Source organism: Oncorhynchus gorbuscha, linkage group LG22, assembly GCF_021184085.1.
Source record: "Oncorhynchus gorbuscha isolate QuinsamMale2020 ecotype Even-year linkage group LG22, OgorEven_v1.0, whole genome shotgun sequence".
Lineage (NCBI taxonomy): Eukaryota > Metazoa > Chordata > Actinopteri > Salmoniformes > Salmonidae > Oncorhynchus > Oncorhynchus gorbuscha.
In genome coordinates, this window is record NC_060194.1 from 41,860,101 (window position 1) to 41,876,545 (window position 16,445).

General features: G+C 39.8%; 1 protein-coding gene across 1 annotated transcript in view; it reads right to left on the bottom strand.

Moving 5' to 3' along the window:
* Positions 1 to 1,920: 1,920 nt before the first annotated feature.
* The window catches only part of LOC124009287 (SLAM family member 5-like), an 80,825-nt gene continuing 66,300 nt past the window's right edge, over positions 1,921 to 16,445 (bottom strand). Inside the window, exons 3-6 of the mRNA XM_046320924.1 lie at positions 4,680 to 4,970; positions 4,357 to 4,476; positions 2,629 to 2,672; positions 1,921 to 2,459 (exon numbers count right to left, since the gene is read on the bottom strand). Coding sequence (XP_046176880.1) covers positions 2,250 to 2,459; positions 2,629 to 2,672; positions 4,357 to 4,476; positions 4,680 to 4,970 — 665 coding nt within the window. The 3' untranslated portion in view covers positions 1,921 to 2,249. The remainder of the gene's footprint in view (positions 2,460 to 2,628; positions 2,673 to 4,356; positions 4,477 to 4,679; positions 4,971 to 16,445) is intronic.

Below are 16,445 nucleotides of genomic sequence, written 5' to 3' on the forward strand. Positions count from 1 at the left end.
AAAAGTATCTACATCCACAGTCAAACGAGTCCTTTATTGACATAACCTGAAAGGCCACTCAGAAAGGAAGAAGCCACTGCTCCAAAACCGCCATTAAAAAGCCAGACTACGGTTTGCAACTGCATATGGGGACAAAGATCATACTTTTTGGAGAAGTGTCCCCTGGTCTAATGAAACAAAAATAGAACTGTTTGGCCATAATGACTATTGTTATGTTTGGAAGAAAAAGGATGCACTTCACTGGTGCACTTCACAAAATAGATGGCATGAGGTAGGAAAATGATGTGGATATATTGAAGCAACATCTCAAGACAGTCAGGAAGTTGAAGCTTGGTCGCAAACGGGTCTTCCAAATGGACAATGACCCCAAGCATACTTCCAAAGTTGTGGCAAAATGGCTTAAAGACAACAAAGTCAAGGTATTGGAGTGGCCATCACAAAGCCCTGACCTCAATCCTATAGAACATTTGTGGGCAGAACTGAAAAAGCGTGTGCGAGCAAGGAGGCCTACAAACCTGACTCAGTTACACCAGCTCTGTCAGGAGGAATGGGCCTAAATTCACCCAACTTATTGTAGGAAAGCTTGTGGATGGCTACACGAAACGTTTGCCCCAAGTTAATAAAGGCAATGCTACCAAATACTAATTGAGTGCATGTAAACTTCTGACCCACTGGGAATGTGATGACAGAAATAAAAGCTGAAAGAAATCATTCTCTCTACTATTATTCTGAAGTTTCACATTCTTAAAATGAAGTGGTGATCCTAACTGACCTAAAACAGGGAATTTGTACTAGGATTAAATGTCAGGAATTGTGAAAAACTGAGTTAAAATGTATTTGGCTAAGGTGTATGTAAACTGACTTCAACTGTACATATCTACCTCAATGACCTTGTACCCCTGCACATCGACTGGGTACTGCTACCCCGTGTATATAGTTATATTTACTCATGGTGTATTTATTAATTCATAAGATTTTAACTTTTCTAATATTTCTCTATTTTCTTTCTATCTGCATTGTTGGGAAGGGCCTGTAAGTAAGCATTTCACTGTTAGTCTATACCGGTTGTTTCTCTCTGCATTGTTGGGAAGGGCCTGTAAGTAAGCATTTCACTGTTGTTTCTCTCTGCATTATTGGGAAGTGCAACGATGTGTGCTGAGAGTCAGGAAGTAAGTTCAGGGAGTGAAGGGTTTTAATAAATAAAAGGAACATAATACAAAACAAGAAACACGAACAACTGTCGTGGAAATATCCTCTATTTACCAAATCGTCGGAGCAAACCACACACACAAGTCAGAGTTATCTATCAAAGTCCATCTTTAATTATATCAGCTCTATCACAATCCTGTGACTCTCGGGTAATTCAGTGTCTCTCAATGAATTCTCTGAGAGCCCCTTCCACATTGCCTTTTGAGTTTCAACAGTTCAGTATCTCTAATGAAAAGTTGAGAGTCCCAACACAATGGCAAATGGGATCCTTTACAGCAAAGATACACAGGATAAGAACGCATCGGCATAATTCATTGTTCAGCTTTGTCTCCTCTCTCAAACCCCAGAACCATAAACCAATCCTCCATATCAACAGGCATATATCAAATTGTCATTTAGATGCAACCAATTCTAAATACAACCAATCCTGGACAAGATCACAGAGACACACTGACTGGCACACAGACATTGTGGAGCAAAAGATATGTTTACACATGATGACACTTTGACCTCTCCCCTCTCTGCGGCCCATGCAACTTAGTCTTGACATAGAACAGATAACTGCAACCTCGCCACAGTATTATACAAAAATACCATTCTGATGAGAAGTAACTTACACACATTTGATGAATATAAAACATCTTACATATGTTACCAACAAATTCTGATTCTTCCACGACACAACGCACAGACAGAAAACAGAAACTGCAACAATGACGCCTGGGGAAGGAACCAAAGGGAGTGACATTTATAAGGCAGGTAATCAAGGAGGTGATGGAGCCCAGGTGAGTGTCATAATGAGCTGATGCGTGTAACAATGGTGACAGGTGTGCGCCATAGAAAGCAGACTGGTGACCTAGTGGCTTGAGAGGGAGCAGACGTGACAGGAAGGGCCCGTAAGTCAGCATTTCACTGTTAGTCTACACCTGTTGTTTACGAAGCGTGTGACCATTTTTATTTGGTTGTTACAAGAACATGGGAACATTGCCTTTAAAAGGATTGAATAGAATCCCGGCCTAAGATGATGTTCAAATTCCTGATTATTGTTGGCTAGTCTTTTTCCCCACCATAGCATATAAACTCTCAGGCATGGAGGTCATGGGGGCCATGGTAGTCATGGGGAGGTCTACAGGCAGGGGCTGGTGGTTCACAGGCTGGGGTTGGGGACGTCCCACCATACTGTAGATGGTGGGTGATGCTGGACCTGGAGACATCTGCTGTTCACCGCCTGCTTGACTGTTATCTGGAGTCTGGAGAATAAAATTCACTTCATTAAATATTTCTCAGTAGCTGTTCAATGCTCTACATATACGCACAAAATGAAGATGAGTTTGTTGTTAATTTGGAATTTATATGTTTTCCACTAACAACATTTTCAAAAAATGTCATCGACAGTATCAGTGATGTTAAATATCTTACCCCATCTGTAGCATAATCGGTGTTTATAATATCCTTTATGTCACCTATAAGTCAACCACGTAAAAATCCAACAAATATTTATTAAGAGTTACATTTTCAGATTCGCTATGAGCACCTTTGGAAACTATTCAGACCCCTTGACTTTTTCCACATTTTGTTACTTTACAGCCTTATTCTAAAATGGATTAAACAAATATACCTCAATCTACAAACAATACCCCATAATGACAAAGCGAAAACAGATTTTAAGTTTTTTTAGCAAATGTATAAATGAAAGACAAACACCTTATTTATGTCAGTTCTCAGACCTTTTGCTATGAGACTCTAAATTGGGCTCGGGTCCATCCTGTTTCCATTGATCATCCTTGATGTTTCTACAACTTGATTAGAGTCCACCTGTTGTAAATTCAATTGATTGGACATGATTTCGAAAGGCACAAACCTGTCTTTATAAGGTCCTACTGTTGACAGTGCATGTCAGAGCAAAAACCAAACCATGAGGTCAAAGGTATTGTCCATAGAGCTCAGAGACAGGTTTGTGTCGAGGCACAGATCTGGGGAAGGGTACCAAAACATATCTGCTGCATTGAAGGTACAAGAACACAGTGGCCTCCATCATTCTGAAATGGAAGAAGTTTGGAACCACCAAGACTCTTCCTGGAGCTGGTCGCCCAGCCAAACTGAGCAATTGGGGGGGATGGGACTTTGTCAGGGAGGTGACCAAGAACCCGCTGGTCACTCTGACAGAGCTCTGGAGTTCCTCTGTGGAGATTGGAGAACCTTCCATAAGGATAATCATCTCTGCAGCACTCCACCAATCAGGCCATTATGGTAGAGTGGCCAGAAGGAAGACACTCCTCAGTAAATGGCGTAAGACAGCCGGCTTGGAGTTTGCCAAAAGGCACCTAAAGGACTTTCAGATGATGAGAAACAAGATTCTCTGGTCTGATGAAACCAAGATTGGCCTCTTTGGCCTGAATGCCAAGCGTCACGTCAGGAGGAAACCTGGCACCATCCCTACAGTGAAGCATGGTGGTGGCAGCATCATGCTTTAGGGATGTTTTTCAGCGACAGGGACTGGGAGACATGTCAGGATCGAGGGTAAAGATGAACGGAGCAAAGTACAGATAGATCCTTGAAGAAAACCTGCTCCAGACCGCTCAGGACCTCAGACTGGGGCGAAGGTTCACCTTCCAAAAGGACACTGAACCTAAGCGCACAGCCAAGACAATGCAGGAGTGGCTTTCTCTGAATCTCCTTGAGTGGCCCAGCCAGAGCCTGGACTTGAACCCATTGTAACATCTCTGGAGTGACCTAAAAATAGCTGTGCAGCAACGCTCCCAATCCAATCTGACAGCGCTTGAGAGGATCTGCAGAGAATAATGGGAGAAACTCTCCAAATACAGGTGTGTAGAGCTTGTACTGTCATACCCAGAAAGACTCTAAGCTGTAATCGCTGCCAAAGGTACTTCAACAAAGTACTAAGCAAAGGGTCTCAACATTTATGTAAATGTGACATTTCAGGTTTTATTATTTATATATTAGCAGAATTTTCTAAAAACCTCTTGTTCATGAGGTATTGTGTGTAGATTGATGGGGGGAAAACTAATTAATACATTTTAGAATTAGGCTGTAACATAACAAACGTGGAGAAAATGGGTCTGAATACTTTCCACTGTGTAAATAATGTGGAATCATCCTGTTTATTAGCAGCATTAGGTAGCTTACCTCCATTTTGCTTCTGCCGAATCAAAACAATTAAAACAATTATGATGATGATGATGATGATGATGGCAATGCCACAGACTGTGAGAATGAGTATGACATGGTAGGTGTGGTCTTCTTGATCTGGAAATAGTCAGAAATCATCTAAATCACTACACGCTGAGTGTTACTTTGTGTGTCTGAATGTGTGCGCAAGTAGATAAAACATGTTGACACACCCTACTTGTAGAAAAACTCATGTTGATGAAATGGTCTGATGTTTTTGTGGTCTACGCTACCTGGCTAAATGCTCGCTAGCCTAATGTGTACATGCATTTGTGTCTTACCAGACTTCCCAGAATTAGATACACAAATGATTTTGATTTCCTTGGTGTCGTTGGCCCAGCTGACTTGGTTGCTGTGGTTACAGATGATGGAACCCCCTGCCACATAGACAGAGAGCAGGGGGACAGTGGAGGTCTCAGCCCCTCTACTCTCTCCTCCCACCTGAGAGCAGGTGCTGCTGTTACAGCTGGAGGTGACAGAGATGTTCTGACCTCTGCAGGCCACAGTCATGTTACAGGTGCCATTGATGGAGGAGACAGAGTCCACTGTCAGGACTGGAGGCTCAACTCTCTCTGAAAACAAATCGAACCCCATTATAGTTCATGTATTAACCTGAGTACATGAGTTAGAGTACTTATGAATATGCATTTAACCTGTACACTATGTTTAGCTCAATGTTTAGCTCTATTGATTGATACTGTAACTGTTACTTTATAATAAAATAGAAAACTGTCAAACATACCTTGGACTTTTATCAAGTATTTAGCAACGTTTCTGTCATTGTTACCAGTCACTACTGCAGTATAAAGTCCACTGTCTCCTTCCTGGAGGTTCTTCAGTAGCAGAGAGAAGTTTCCCACCATCAATTCAGCCCTACCTCGGTACCTTTCAAAGGTAACGTTTGGGGGGTACTTTACAACATTGTCTAATGTGTTAAACTTCCAAAATATCACATCAACATCTTCTTTCAGTGTAACATTTGTCTGGACATTCAGGTGAACATCCTGTCCCTTCAGCACAAACACAGAGGTCTCAGCACTGGGCTCTGAAATAAACACACAGAATACTTCATGTAAAAAAAAGATGAAAAAGCCCATTGTACAATGTGACAAATACAGCAGTAGGATATATGAATTTAGTAATGCAACCTCCTAAAGGAATATGTGGAAATGGATTGTTTTTGCAAATAGCCAAACTGACTGACACATTGTAATGATCCAATTTGCAGACTTTGTAGTTTGGGCTAACAATTTGTCTATACACCCTATTTGCTAAACGGTTTAAATATTAACCCATTAAAAAGATCAGCTGCCTTTAGATCAACAGAGTCACAACCTTTGTTACAAGTAATACAGAAGTACTTTTACAGCAAAGAACTAGGATATGATACACACTATCAGCTGTTCAGTTGGGGCGGCAGGTTGGGCCAATAACCAAAAGGTTGCTGGATCGAATCCCCGAGCTGACAAGGTAAAAAGTTAGTTAAGAACAAATTTGTATTTTCAATGACAGCCTAGGAACAGTGGGTTAACTGCCTGTTCAGGGGCAGAACGACAGATTTTGAACCTTGTCAGCTCAGGGGTTTGAACTTGCTACCTTTCGGTTACTAGTCCAATGCTCTAACCGCTAGGCTACCCTGCCGCCCCAGAAAATTAAATAAAAATAATAGAGGTTAAATAAAAATAAAGTTCAGTTTCAGAAAGCATTCAGTAAAAGAAACATGATGAAGTATAACTCCAGGAAGTACAACCTAATCTGCCTAAAAGCATAGATAACTTGGATGCTTATAAATATGGGCACATATTTGTGGTTGATTCTTACAGACACATGTGAAAACAAGTTGAGCTGTGCATTTCCGATAGTGAGAAGTTTTTCTTGCTTCAAATGGCGTTGTTGCATAGTTTCCTGTCAGTAACCTTCTTGTAACTGACACAGAACTTTTCCTCACAGTATTGTATACTATCAGTATACTATCACCACCCAAAATTGCTGTATTACTCATTACTTGTAAACACGTGTATAGCTTCAACATATGTTTAAAACTACAGTATCATCAAAAAATGATGCCCTAAAGGTAATTACACATTTTCAATTTAAAAGTCAATGAATTACTTGAATGTTGTAAAGTTAAACACATCACATGACCTAAAACACATCACATGACCTAAAACTTCAGTACTTCATTAGATTATGACTTCTTCTGAGTTCCTGTGTGATCCACTGGTTAGACAACCAGTACACTGATTAGACCGGTTATAAGCAGAGTAATCAGAACAAATGATACTGCCTGTTACTTACTAACCTACTAATCAGATTATAGACATTTGTCTAATCAATATAATCTATATCACTATACAGATGTCTTATAAAATGTTTTTACCTGAATGATGGAGGAGAGTTAGTAGAATAGAGAGGGTGAAATACATAGTCGCCATACTTTGACAAATGACTAAACATAAATGAGGAAGTATTGTCACATAGGCCTATACTTCCTCTTCCTCTAGAAGGCTTTTATAACAATAACCACAATTCTAAAATCAAATCAAATCAAATCAAATGTATTTATATAGCCCTTCGTACATCAGCTGATATCTCAAAGTGCTGTACAGAAACCCAGCCTAAAACCCCAAACAGCAAACAATGCAGGTGTAAAAGGTGTAAAATGGTGTAAAATGGTGTAAAATGTCCCATGGCATTTGAAAGGACTTGATAACCTGTTTCCAATACACTACACTTACATTTACATTTAAGTCATTTAGCAGACGCTCTTATCCAGAGCGACTTACAAATTGACTTATATAGGAACTGAAAATGCTCTCCAAACTCAGATGTTTGTGAAATTAAAGACATGGTAGAATGCATTTTTATCATGTTACAAATCAACTTAAAAATATTAGATTTGCTATTGTGTAATTATATTTTTTCTAACACGTTTTTAACATGTACATTTCTGGTAGGGCTCTACAATAAAATGCTAATGAATTACTTAAAAATCATACAATGTGATTTTCTGGATTTTTGTTTTAGATTCCGTCTCTCACAGTTGAAGTGTACCTATGATAAAAATTACAGACCTGTACATGCTTTGTAAGTAGGAAAACCTGCAAAATTGGCAGTGTATCAAATACTTGTTCTCCCCACTGTATACACAATAACCCATAATGACAAAGCAAAAAAAAAGATTTTTAGAAATGTTTGAAAATGTATTAAAAAAATAATCCCAACTGTATTCGATGGGGTTGAGGTCAGGGCTCTGTGTAGGCCTGTCAAGATCTTCCACACCGATTTTGACAAACCTTTTCTGTATGGACCTCGCTTTGTGCATTGGGGCATTGTCATGCTGAAACAGGAAAGAGCCTTCCCCTAATCGTTGGAAAAACAGAATCATCTAGAATGTGACTATATGCTGTAGCGTTTAGATTTCCCTTCACTGGAACTAAGGAGCCTGTACTATGAAAAACAGCCCCAGACCATTATTCCTCCTCCACCAAACTTTACATTAGGCACTATGCATTCGGGCAAGTTATGTTCTCATGCACTACATGCTTCAGCACTCGGCAGTCCCATTCTGTGAGCATTTGTGGCCTACCACTTCATGGCTGAGCCGTTGTTGCTCCTAGACGTTTCCAATTTACAATAACAGCACTTACAGTTGACTGGGGCAGCTCTAGCAGGGCAGAAATTTTACGAACAGACTTTTGGAAAGTCATATGACGGTGCCACGTTGAAAGTCAGAGCTATTCAGTAAGGCCATTCTACTGCCAATGTTTGTCTATGGAGATTGCATGACTGTGAGCTCGATTTCATACACGTGTCAGCAACGGGTGTGGCAGAAATAGCCAAATACTCTAATATATATACAGTACTACAGTACAGTCAAAAGTTTGGACACACAGACTCATTCAAAGGTTTTTCTTTATTTTTTACTATTTTCCACATTGTAGAACAATAGTGAATACATCATGTTTTACCAATCGTCTGTATACTACACCTACCTTGTCACAACACAACTGATTGGCTCAAACACATTCATATTTCATGCCTTGTTACTGTGGCAACGACGTTGCCTAATGTCTCTCTCCTTCCTTCCTGTTTTACTGACAGATGACATCTGCTACACTCCTTCTTCCCAAAGCTCCTCCCCTCAGAAGGTGTCAGTTCCAAACACAGACAGACGTTCTAAAGCCCCTATTGGGGGGCAGGCAGCCCTACAGAGTGCCCCGGTGGGGGCGGGACACGGAGGAGGCGTGTTCTGTCTAAGGATGGATGCATTAACATACTCATTGAGCACATCAATGGGCGGTCGGCCCTGTACCTGTGCGACCTCTGGAAGACCTTCCTGGATATGCAGAGGCATTAGAAGTTTTTCCTCCCCAGGCTTACCTTCATGGGGGCCTGGTTCCTGTTCAGGATTCTGTGGTATCTGGTGGCGTTTGTGCAAGGAGCTCTGCTGGGTGAGAGGATGGAGACTAACTGCCTCTCTCTGTGTGTGTGTGTCCTTAACTGCCAGTGTAGTCTTTTTGTGTCTTTTGCCAACAATTACATTGTGACATCAGGTTCTTACCAACCAACTACGAACAAAACATTCTCCTGTAAATGGGATTTACCTCATCGTGTCCCAGACAAATTTCCCCTTGAGGGCAATAGGGAGCCAATTGGGACGCACTCCCAACGTGACCCCCTAGTGAATGTGATGGAACGTTCCCTTCCAGGTGGACATGTCCAGCGACAGCCCCTTCCTCATCCTCCCCCCTCACCTTCTATCACATCATAGACGGCAGCAGCCCGCTCAGGACCTAGGCTACCAAGGCTACGCTACACCTGGTCAGGGCTGTTCCCTTTATAGTGCACTACTTTTAACAAGGGTCAGGGTCAAAAGTAGTGTACTACATAAGAAATAGGGTGCTAGTTGGAATGCAACTTAGAAGTGTGTGTCAGTGCTTTTTCCTGTCCTGAAACACTCTTTTCCCTCCCTCCCTCCCTCCAGCACTGATCATCCCTAACGCCAACACCTCATTTGGCCGCCTTTCCTTCCAGTTCTCTGCTGCCAGTGACTGGAATGAATTGCAAAAATCGCTGAAGCTGGAGACTTATATTTCCCTCACAAACTTTAAATATCAGCTATCTGAGCAGCTAACCGATCGCTGCAGCTGTACATCTGTAAATAGCCCACCCAATCTACCTACCTCATCCCAATATTGTTTATATTTACTTTTCTGCTCTTTTGCACACCAGGACTTGCACATCATCATCTGTTCATTTATCGCTCCAGTGTCAATCTGCCTAATTGTAATTCTTCTCTACAATGACTTTCTTTTTTTCTTCTGTGTCATTGACTTGTTTATTGTTTATTCCATGTTTTTCCATGTGTAACTCTGTGTTGTTGTCTGTGTCACACTGCTTTGCTTTATCTTGGCCAGGTCGCAGTTGTAAATGAGAACTTTTTCTCAACTAGCCTACCTGGTTAAATAAAGGTGAAATAAAGAAAATAAATGCAGAAGCCCCCATCTCATCTAAAGCACCAGATCTGTTCACAGATATTATCCATGCAGAACCAGCAGACGCTAAGTCAACCAGGTTAATGAAATGTGATAAAATGAATAAAGCAGCAAATATTAAAAAGCAAATAATACAAATAAATAAAAAAACGTGACACTGTCTATAGGATGCCAACTTTCCAACAAGTCAGTTCGTCAAATTTCTGGCCTGCTAGAGGTGCCCTGGTCAACTGTAAGGGGTGTTATTGTGAAGTGGAAACATCTAGGAGCAACAACTGCTCAGCCGCAAAGTGGTATGCCACACAAGCTAGAAGAACAAGAAACGCACACCTATTAAGGCGAGGTGCTGGCTAGCGGAGTAGACACTTGAAAATAAAGGAGAGCTTCACACTCTAGGAGCTCAGATGCAAAAATGTAATACCAACGTTTCGACAGCCAAGCTGTCTTCATCAGGGTGACAGAACGGGACCGTCAACTGTAAGGGGTGTTATTGTGAAGTGGAAACGTCTAGGAGCAACTGTTTGTCAGGGGACCTTCATGAAATGGGTTTCCATAGCCGAGGACCTGCACACGACACTATATTCATAAAGAAAATACTTTAAACTCAACATTTTCCTTGACACACAAAAGTACTTGTTACATTTTGATTGGTTAGCAGGACGGGAAAATGGTCCAATTCACGAACGTATTGAGAACACACGTGGTCATCCCTACTGCCTCTGATCTGGTGAACTCACTAAACACAAATGCATCATTTGAAAATGATGTCTGAGTGTTGGAGCGTGCCCCAACAAGAAAATGGTGCCGTCTGGTTTGCTTAATAATAGAATGAATTTCAAGTGATTTATACTTTTACTTTGTATACTTAAGTATATTTAGTACCAAATACTTTTAGAATTTTACTCAAGTAGTATTTTACTGGCTTACTTTCACTTTTACTTGAGTAACTATTAAGGTATCTATACTTTTACTCAAGTATGACAATTGGGTACTTTTTCCATCACTGCACACGAGCGTAATATCACCATGCACAATGCCAAGCATCGGCTGGAGTGGAGTAAAGCATACTGCCATTGGACTCTGGAGCAGTGGAAATGAGTTCACTGGAGTGATGACTCACACTTCACCGTCTAGCAGTCCAACGGATGAATTATGGGTTTGGCGGATTGCAATAAGTGCCATGTGATTTTTAATGACCACAGAGAGTCAGGACACCCATTTAACATTCCATCCAGAAGACTCCATTCTACTCGGGGTGATGTCCTCATCACTGTCCTGGGGTATTGGGAGGAGATCTGTAGTCCAGAGGGCCTCCTTCTGGCCCTCCAACACCACCATTGATACCATAAGTCAATTGTGCAACCTGTAAATGTTTAAGAGGGCAGGATAATTATGATTTAAAAAGTTTAACTGTCCAGATTCCGTCTACACTTGCAATACATCCAGACAATGCGTGGCTGACTACCTCCGGAGGTGAGCAGGAAGATCCCAATCAGATCTCAATTTGACTTTTGATTGTGTCCACCATTTTAGACAGGTGTAGACAATCAGAAAGTGGACAAGACCAGGACAAAGGACACATGTGAGAACCAGTTATAAGTAAACCAGTTTGTTTTCTTCACCACTCACTCCTGCGTCATAAAGACCACTGTCTCCTTCCTGTAGGTTCTTCAGTACTAGAGAGAAGTTTGCCTCACTAAACTCAACCCTGCCTTGGTATTTAGTGTATACTTTCACTGTTGATGATTCATTGGAGTATTTTTACTAAAGTGTGAGATTTGTTAAAAGTCCACTTTAAATCCTCAATATTATTTAGTTTAGCATATCCCTAGACGTCCAGACGAACATTTTCTCCCTTCAGCACAAACCGTTTCAGAGTCTCAATGCTGGACTCTGAAATGAACAGACAGAAAACTTCATGTAAAAATGAACAGTCTACCAAGAACACGTTATAAAAAAATATATATGGTGATTCAATGTACAATTGTAAGTTAACCAGGTGCAATAGGATTGTGCGTTTGCTCAACATTTGGGCATATACAGAGCCTTCAGAAAGTATTCTACATTTTGTTGTATTACAGCCTGAATATAAAATTGATTAAATTAAGATTGTTTTTGTCACTGGCCTACACACAATACCCCATAATGTCAAAGGAATTATGTTTACTGAAAAATTTAGCAAATTCATTAAAAATGAAAAGCTGAAATGTCTTGAGTCAATATGTATTCAACCAAGTTGGTTATGGCCTAAATAAGTTCAGTAGTAAAAATGTGCATAACACATCCCATAATGAGTTGACTCTGTGTGCAATAATAGTGTTTAGAAGACAATGAATGTTCCTGAGTGGCCGAGTTACAGTTTTGACTTTAAAGCTACTTAAATCTATGGCAAGGCCTGAAAATGGTTGTCTTGCAATGATCAGCAACCAATTTGACAGAGCTTGAAGAATTTATAAAATAATAAGGTTAAAATGTTGCACAATCCAGGTGTGGAAAACTTATAGAGACTTTCCCAGAAAGACTCTCAGATGTAATCGCTGCCAAAGGTTATTCTACAATGTACAGACTTATAAATAAATAAATATACTTATTTCATACTGCATTTCATTTTCAAAACATGTTTTCATTTAGTAATTATGGGGTATTGTGCGTAGATGGGTGAGAAAAATATATATATTTCATGCATTTTGATTTCACAACAAAATGTGGAATAAGTCAAGGGGTATGAATACTTTCTGAAGGCACTGTAGCTAAACCAACATACAAACTTTATATATTAAATTTTAGAGGGAGGATCCTAAGCTGACATATGGCATTGTTTTAAGATGTATCATTTAGCTATTTGATTTAGAATTTTAGGACCCTTTAGGTATAAAAAATATATACATACAAAAACAATGATTTGATATGAAATATTACAATTGGCTTTGACTACTAAAGCCCATAGAAATGCATTGAAAGACACATTTATAAATGGCAAAAAAGACAGTCAAAATAAATCGTAAGGAATGCAGTTAAGTGTCTGTCCAATATTTAGGAGATATAAGAACATTCAGGAAATATATATATTTTTTACACATATTTTGGCCCTTTTTTTAGGTAGGTAAAATCGCTGTACTTCCATAAATGTTTTACGGAGACCACCGGAGACAACCTTTGTGTTCGTGAGACTCTCCTCTTTCCATAGAGTGGTTCCATTCATTTCTAGGCCAAAATGTTCGGACGCTACAAACGTTTGCGTGAGAAGACCGATTGTCAGGATGTCTCATGGTCTGACAAATACCGCTGTAGCTCGGCCACCTTCCATCGCATATGTGGAAGGCCGCCATACGATGTGATGCATTGAGACGCAGCCCATACAAAAACACAGATATCTCTAGCTTGAACTGACTGATTTTGTTTTGATTGACAGCGGTGCGTCAACAAACTCTAGGGGTCAAATAAACAAACTAACACATTAGCTGAAATTGTCCTTTAGAAGTCCAAACTCACAGAATTGAGCTCATTAAGCAATTGCTTAAGTTGACTTTTTTTTACAGAGCAACAGTATGTTTATGGTAACTATAGTTGAATTAGCATGAATTACAAAACACTTTGCCTGTTTTCTGTGCATTGTACTAAATCCACCTTAATTCAGAGACCTGTTCTAAGATACAGTATGTTGGGTGATGTTTCATGCATTAAAGTGTTTATGTTCATTGTAGAGTTTGTGGTCTAAAATACAGTAGATATCCATCATGAAACCAGTTGGCTTATAAATGGCTGTCAACGTTCTGTCAATACCACCCCCACCCTCGTGCTGAAGCTGTGGTTTCCACATCCTGTAGCTCAAGGTGTTTCTCACACGTTTATACTATCTCTAAAACGCTATACATTTGCTACTTGTAATTACACAACAGTAAGATTCAACAAATTACAATTAGTTAACCAATTGATCAATGTTAACCGATAGAGCTACTTTCAATGAAATATCATAATATCTGAATTATATTCCATTTCAAATATCATAATATATATTTAAAATATCAGAATTGAATGACTTGCCTAGTTAAATAAAGGTTAAACAAAACAAATAAAATAGTGTTCTAACCACCTATCCCCATACAGAGAGAACCTCTGATACTGTTGTTTGGGATATGACATCAAGGCAAGTGGTAAAGTACAGTAGGAAGCATGACATATCAGGTGTATGACTGGATATCCAGTATATATACATTTGTTTTTGTTGGTTTTACAGGATAGTGACAATTATCTGAAGAACAGTGACTCGTGGACTCTTGTCTTGTGTGTCCTGGTAGGACCCAGGCTACCCTGCCTTGTCCTTCCCCCTTCTTGTCTTATCATGTGAATGTTTTTTGTCACTGTGCTGTTGTCTTTGTAAATAAAACATACAAATTATAAATAGCAAAAAATGACTCATCAACATGTGCGTAGCCCATCCCTAACATCAAGTGAAACTATCAGCACTAACCTATTGCCTGATACCTGCCTTTCCGATCAGATTATTGGTAAACATATCTTAATCAATGCAGCCAATACTAGAGCAAAGATAGAATATTTACCTGATCCTTGGACTAGAGCTGATAGAAAAACAATATAATGTAAGAGAGCTGCCATACTTTTTGTTGAACATACCCAGTAAAACAGGAAGTTAAAGTAAGTTCCTCAACTTGTGTAGCACTGTAACGGTTTCCTTGAGTCGAAGGAGAGGCGGACCAAAACGCAGCATGGTGATTATTCATGGTTCTTTAATAAAGCAACTACACATTAACAAACTAACAAAACAAGAAATGTGAAAATCCAAAACAGCCCTATCTGGTGCAAAAACAGAGACAGGAACAATCACCCACAAAACCCAACACCAAACAGGCTACCTAAATATGGTTCCCAATCAGAGACAATGACTAACAGCTGCCTCTGATTGAGAACCATATCAGGCCAAACATAGAAATAGACAAACTAGACATGTAACATAGAATGCCCACTCAGATCACACCCTGACCAAACAAAACATAGAAACATACAAAGCAAACTATGGTCAGGGTGTGACAAGCACATTATAAGTCACACGATGGGTGGGTTACATATTTTTCAGTCTATGAAGGCATGACTTGGGTAAATTCGAATTGGAGGCAGTCAATGCAGGAAGTAAACTGAAATTCCAATTCAATCATTTACAAAGGGCTTCTATTTACAAAGCCTTCTCTGTAAACTCAAAATGAGGAACTATTTGTGAAAGGTTTTCCATTTTATGATTGTAGATTAAAATCACTTCCTGCATTGACTGACTTTTATATTAAAATGTACCACAACCCTGCAATAAGGAGTCAACATCGTCATGCATTTTCAAATTATACAAGTATTTTGTCTTATGTTGCAAAAGACGTTCTGTAAGTCTGAAACCCTACTGTACCTCTTCAAATAAAATCTTAACACAGTAAGTCAGTCTTATGCCCCCCCCTCCCCAAAAAAGTGCTCTTGTCTTTTACTACTACCACTGATTTTGCTGAAAACTTAATTGTTGCAAAAAAATGGCTTGCTTCGACTGTGATATGTGGTTGTCTCGCCTAAGTATCTTAAAATTAATGCATTAACTAAGTGAACATAGATGCTGGGATTTGAGGAGCAGGTGCAGGTGGTAAGTTTAATATAACAAGAAGCATGAACAAATACAACGTAGGAGCAGCATCTAGACAACAATACTGCCTGGGGAAAGAACCTAAGAGATTGATAGATAAAGGGGAGGTAATGAGTGAGGTAATGGAGTCCAGGTGTGTGTAATAATGAAGTGCGGAATGCGCGTAATGAGGAATGCCAGGTGCGCGTGAAGACGGTTCCCAGGACCGGTGGTTAGTAAACCAGCGATATTGACCACCGGAGGGGAGGAGCGGGAGTAGATGTGACAGTACCCCCCCCCTCATCAAGAGGGACGGCCCCGAGGACGAGGAGCGGACTGGTCCGGGTGGTGAAGATGGAAAATACGGATGATACAGAATGTCCTCGGGACCAACACCGCTCCTTTGGGCCGTATTTTGTACCATTTTAAAGATAATCTTGTTGTTAATCCCATCACAGTGTCCAATTTCAAAAAGGCTTTACAGCGAAAGCACACCGCTGAATCACAGATGAACACAGCCATTTTTGCAGCCAAAGAGAGGAGTCACAAAAAGCAGAAACAAAGATAAAATGAATCACTAACCTTTGATGATCTTCATCAGATGACACTCATAGGACTTCATGTTACACAATACATGTATGTTTTGTTCGATAAAGTGCATATTTATATAAAAAAATCTGATTTTACATTGGCGTGTTATGTTCAGTAGTTCCAAAACTTGTGGTGATTTTGCAGAGAGCCACATCAATTTACAAAAATACTCATAATAAACATTGATATAAAATATACAACTATTATGCATGGAAATATAGATACACTTCTCCTTAACCTTATGAAAACCCAAATCTCTCATTTGGAAGCTAAAATTACATTTCATCTCTTCACCAATAATTGTATATTTAAACATTTAAAAAGCCTAACAATTCCATGAG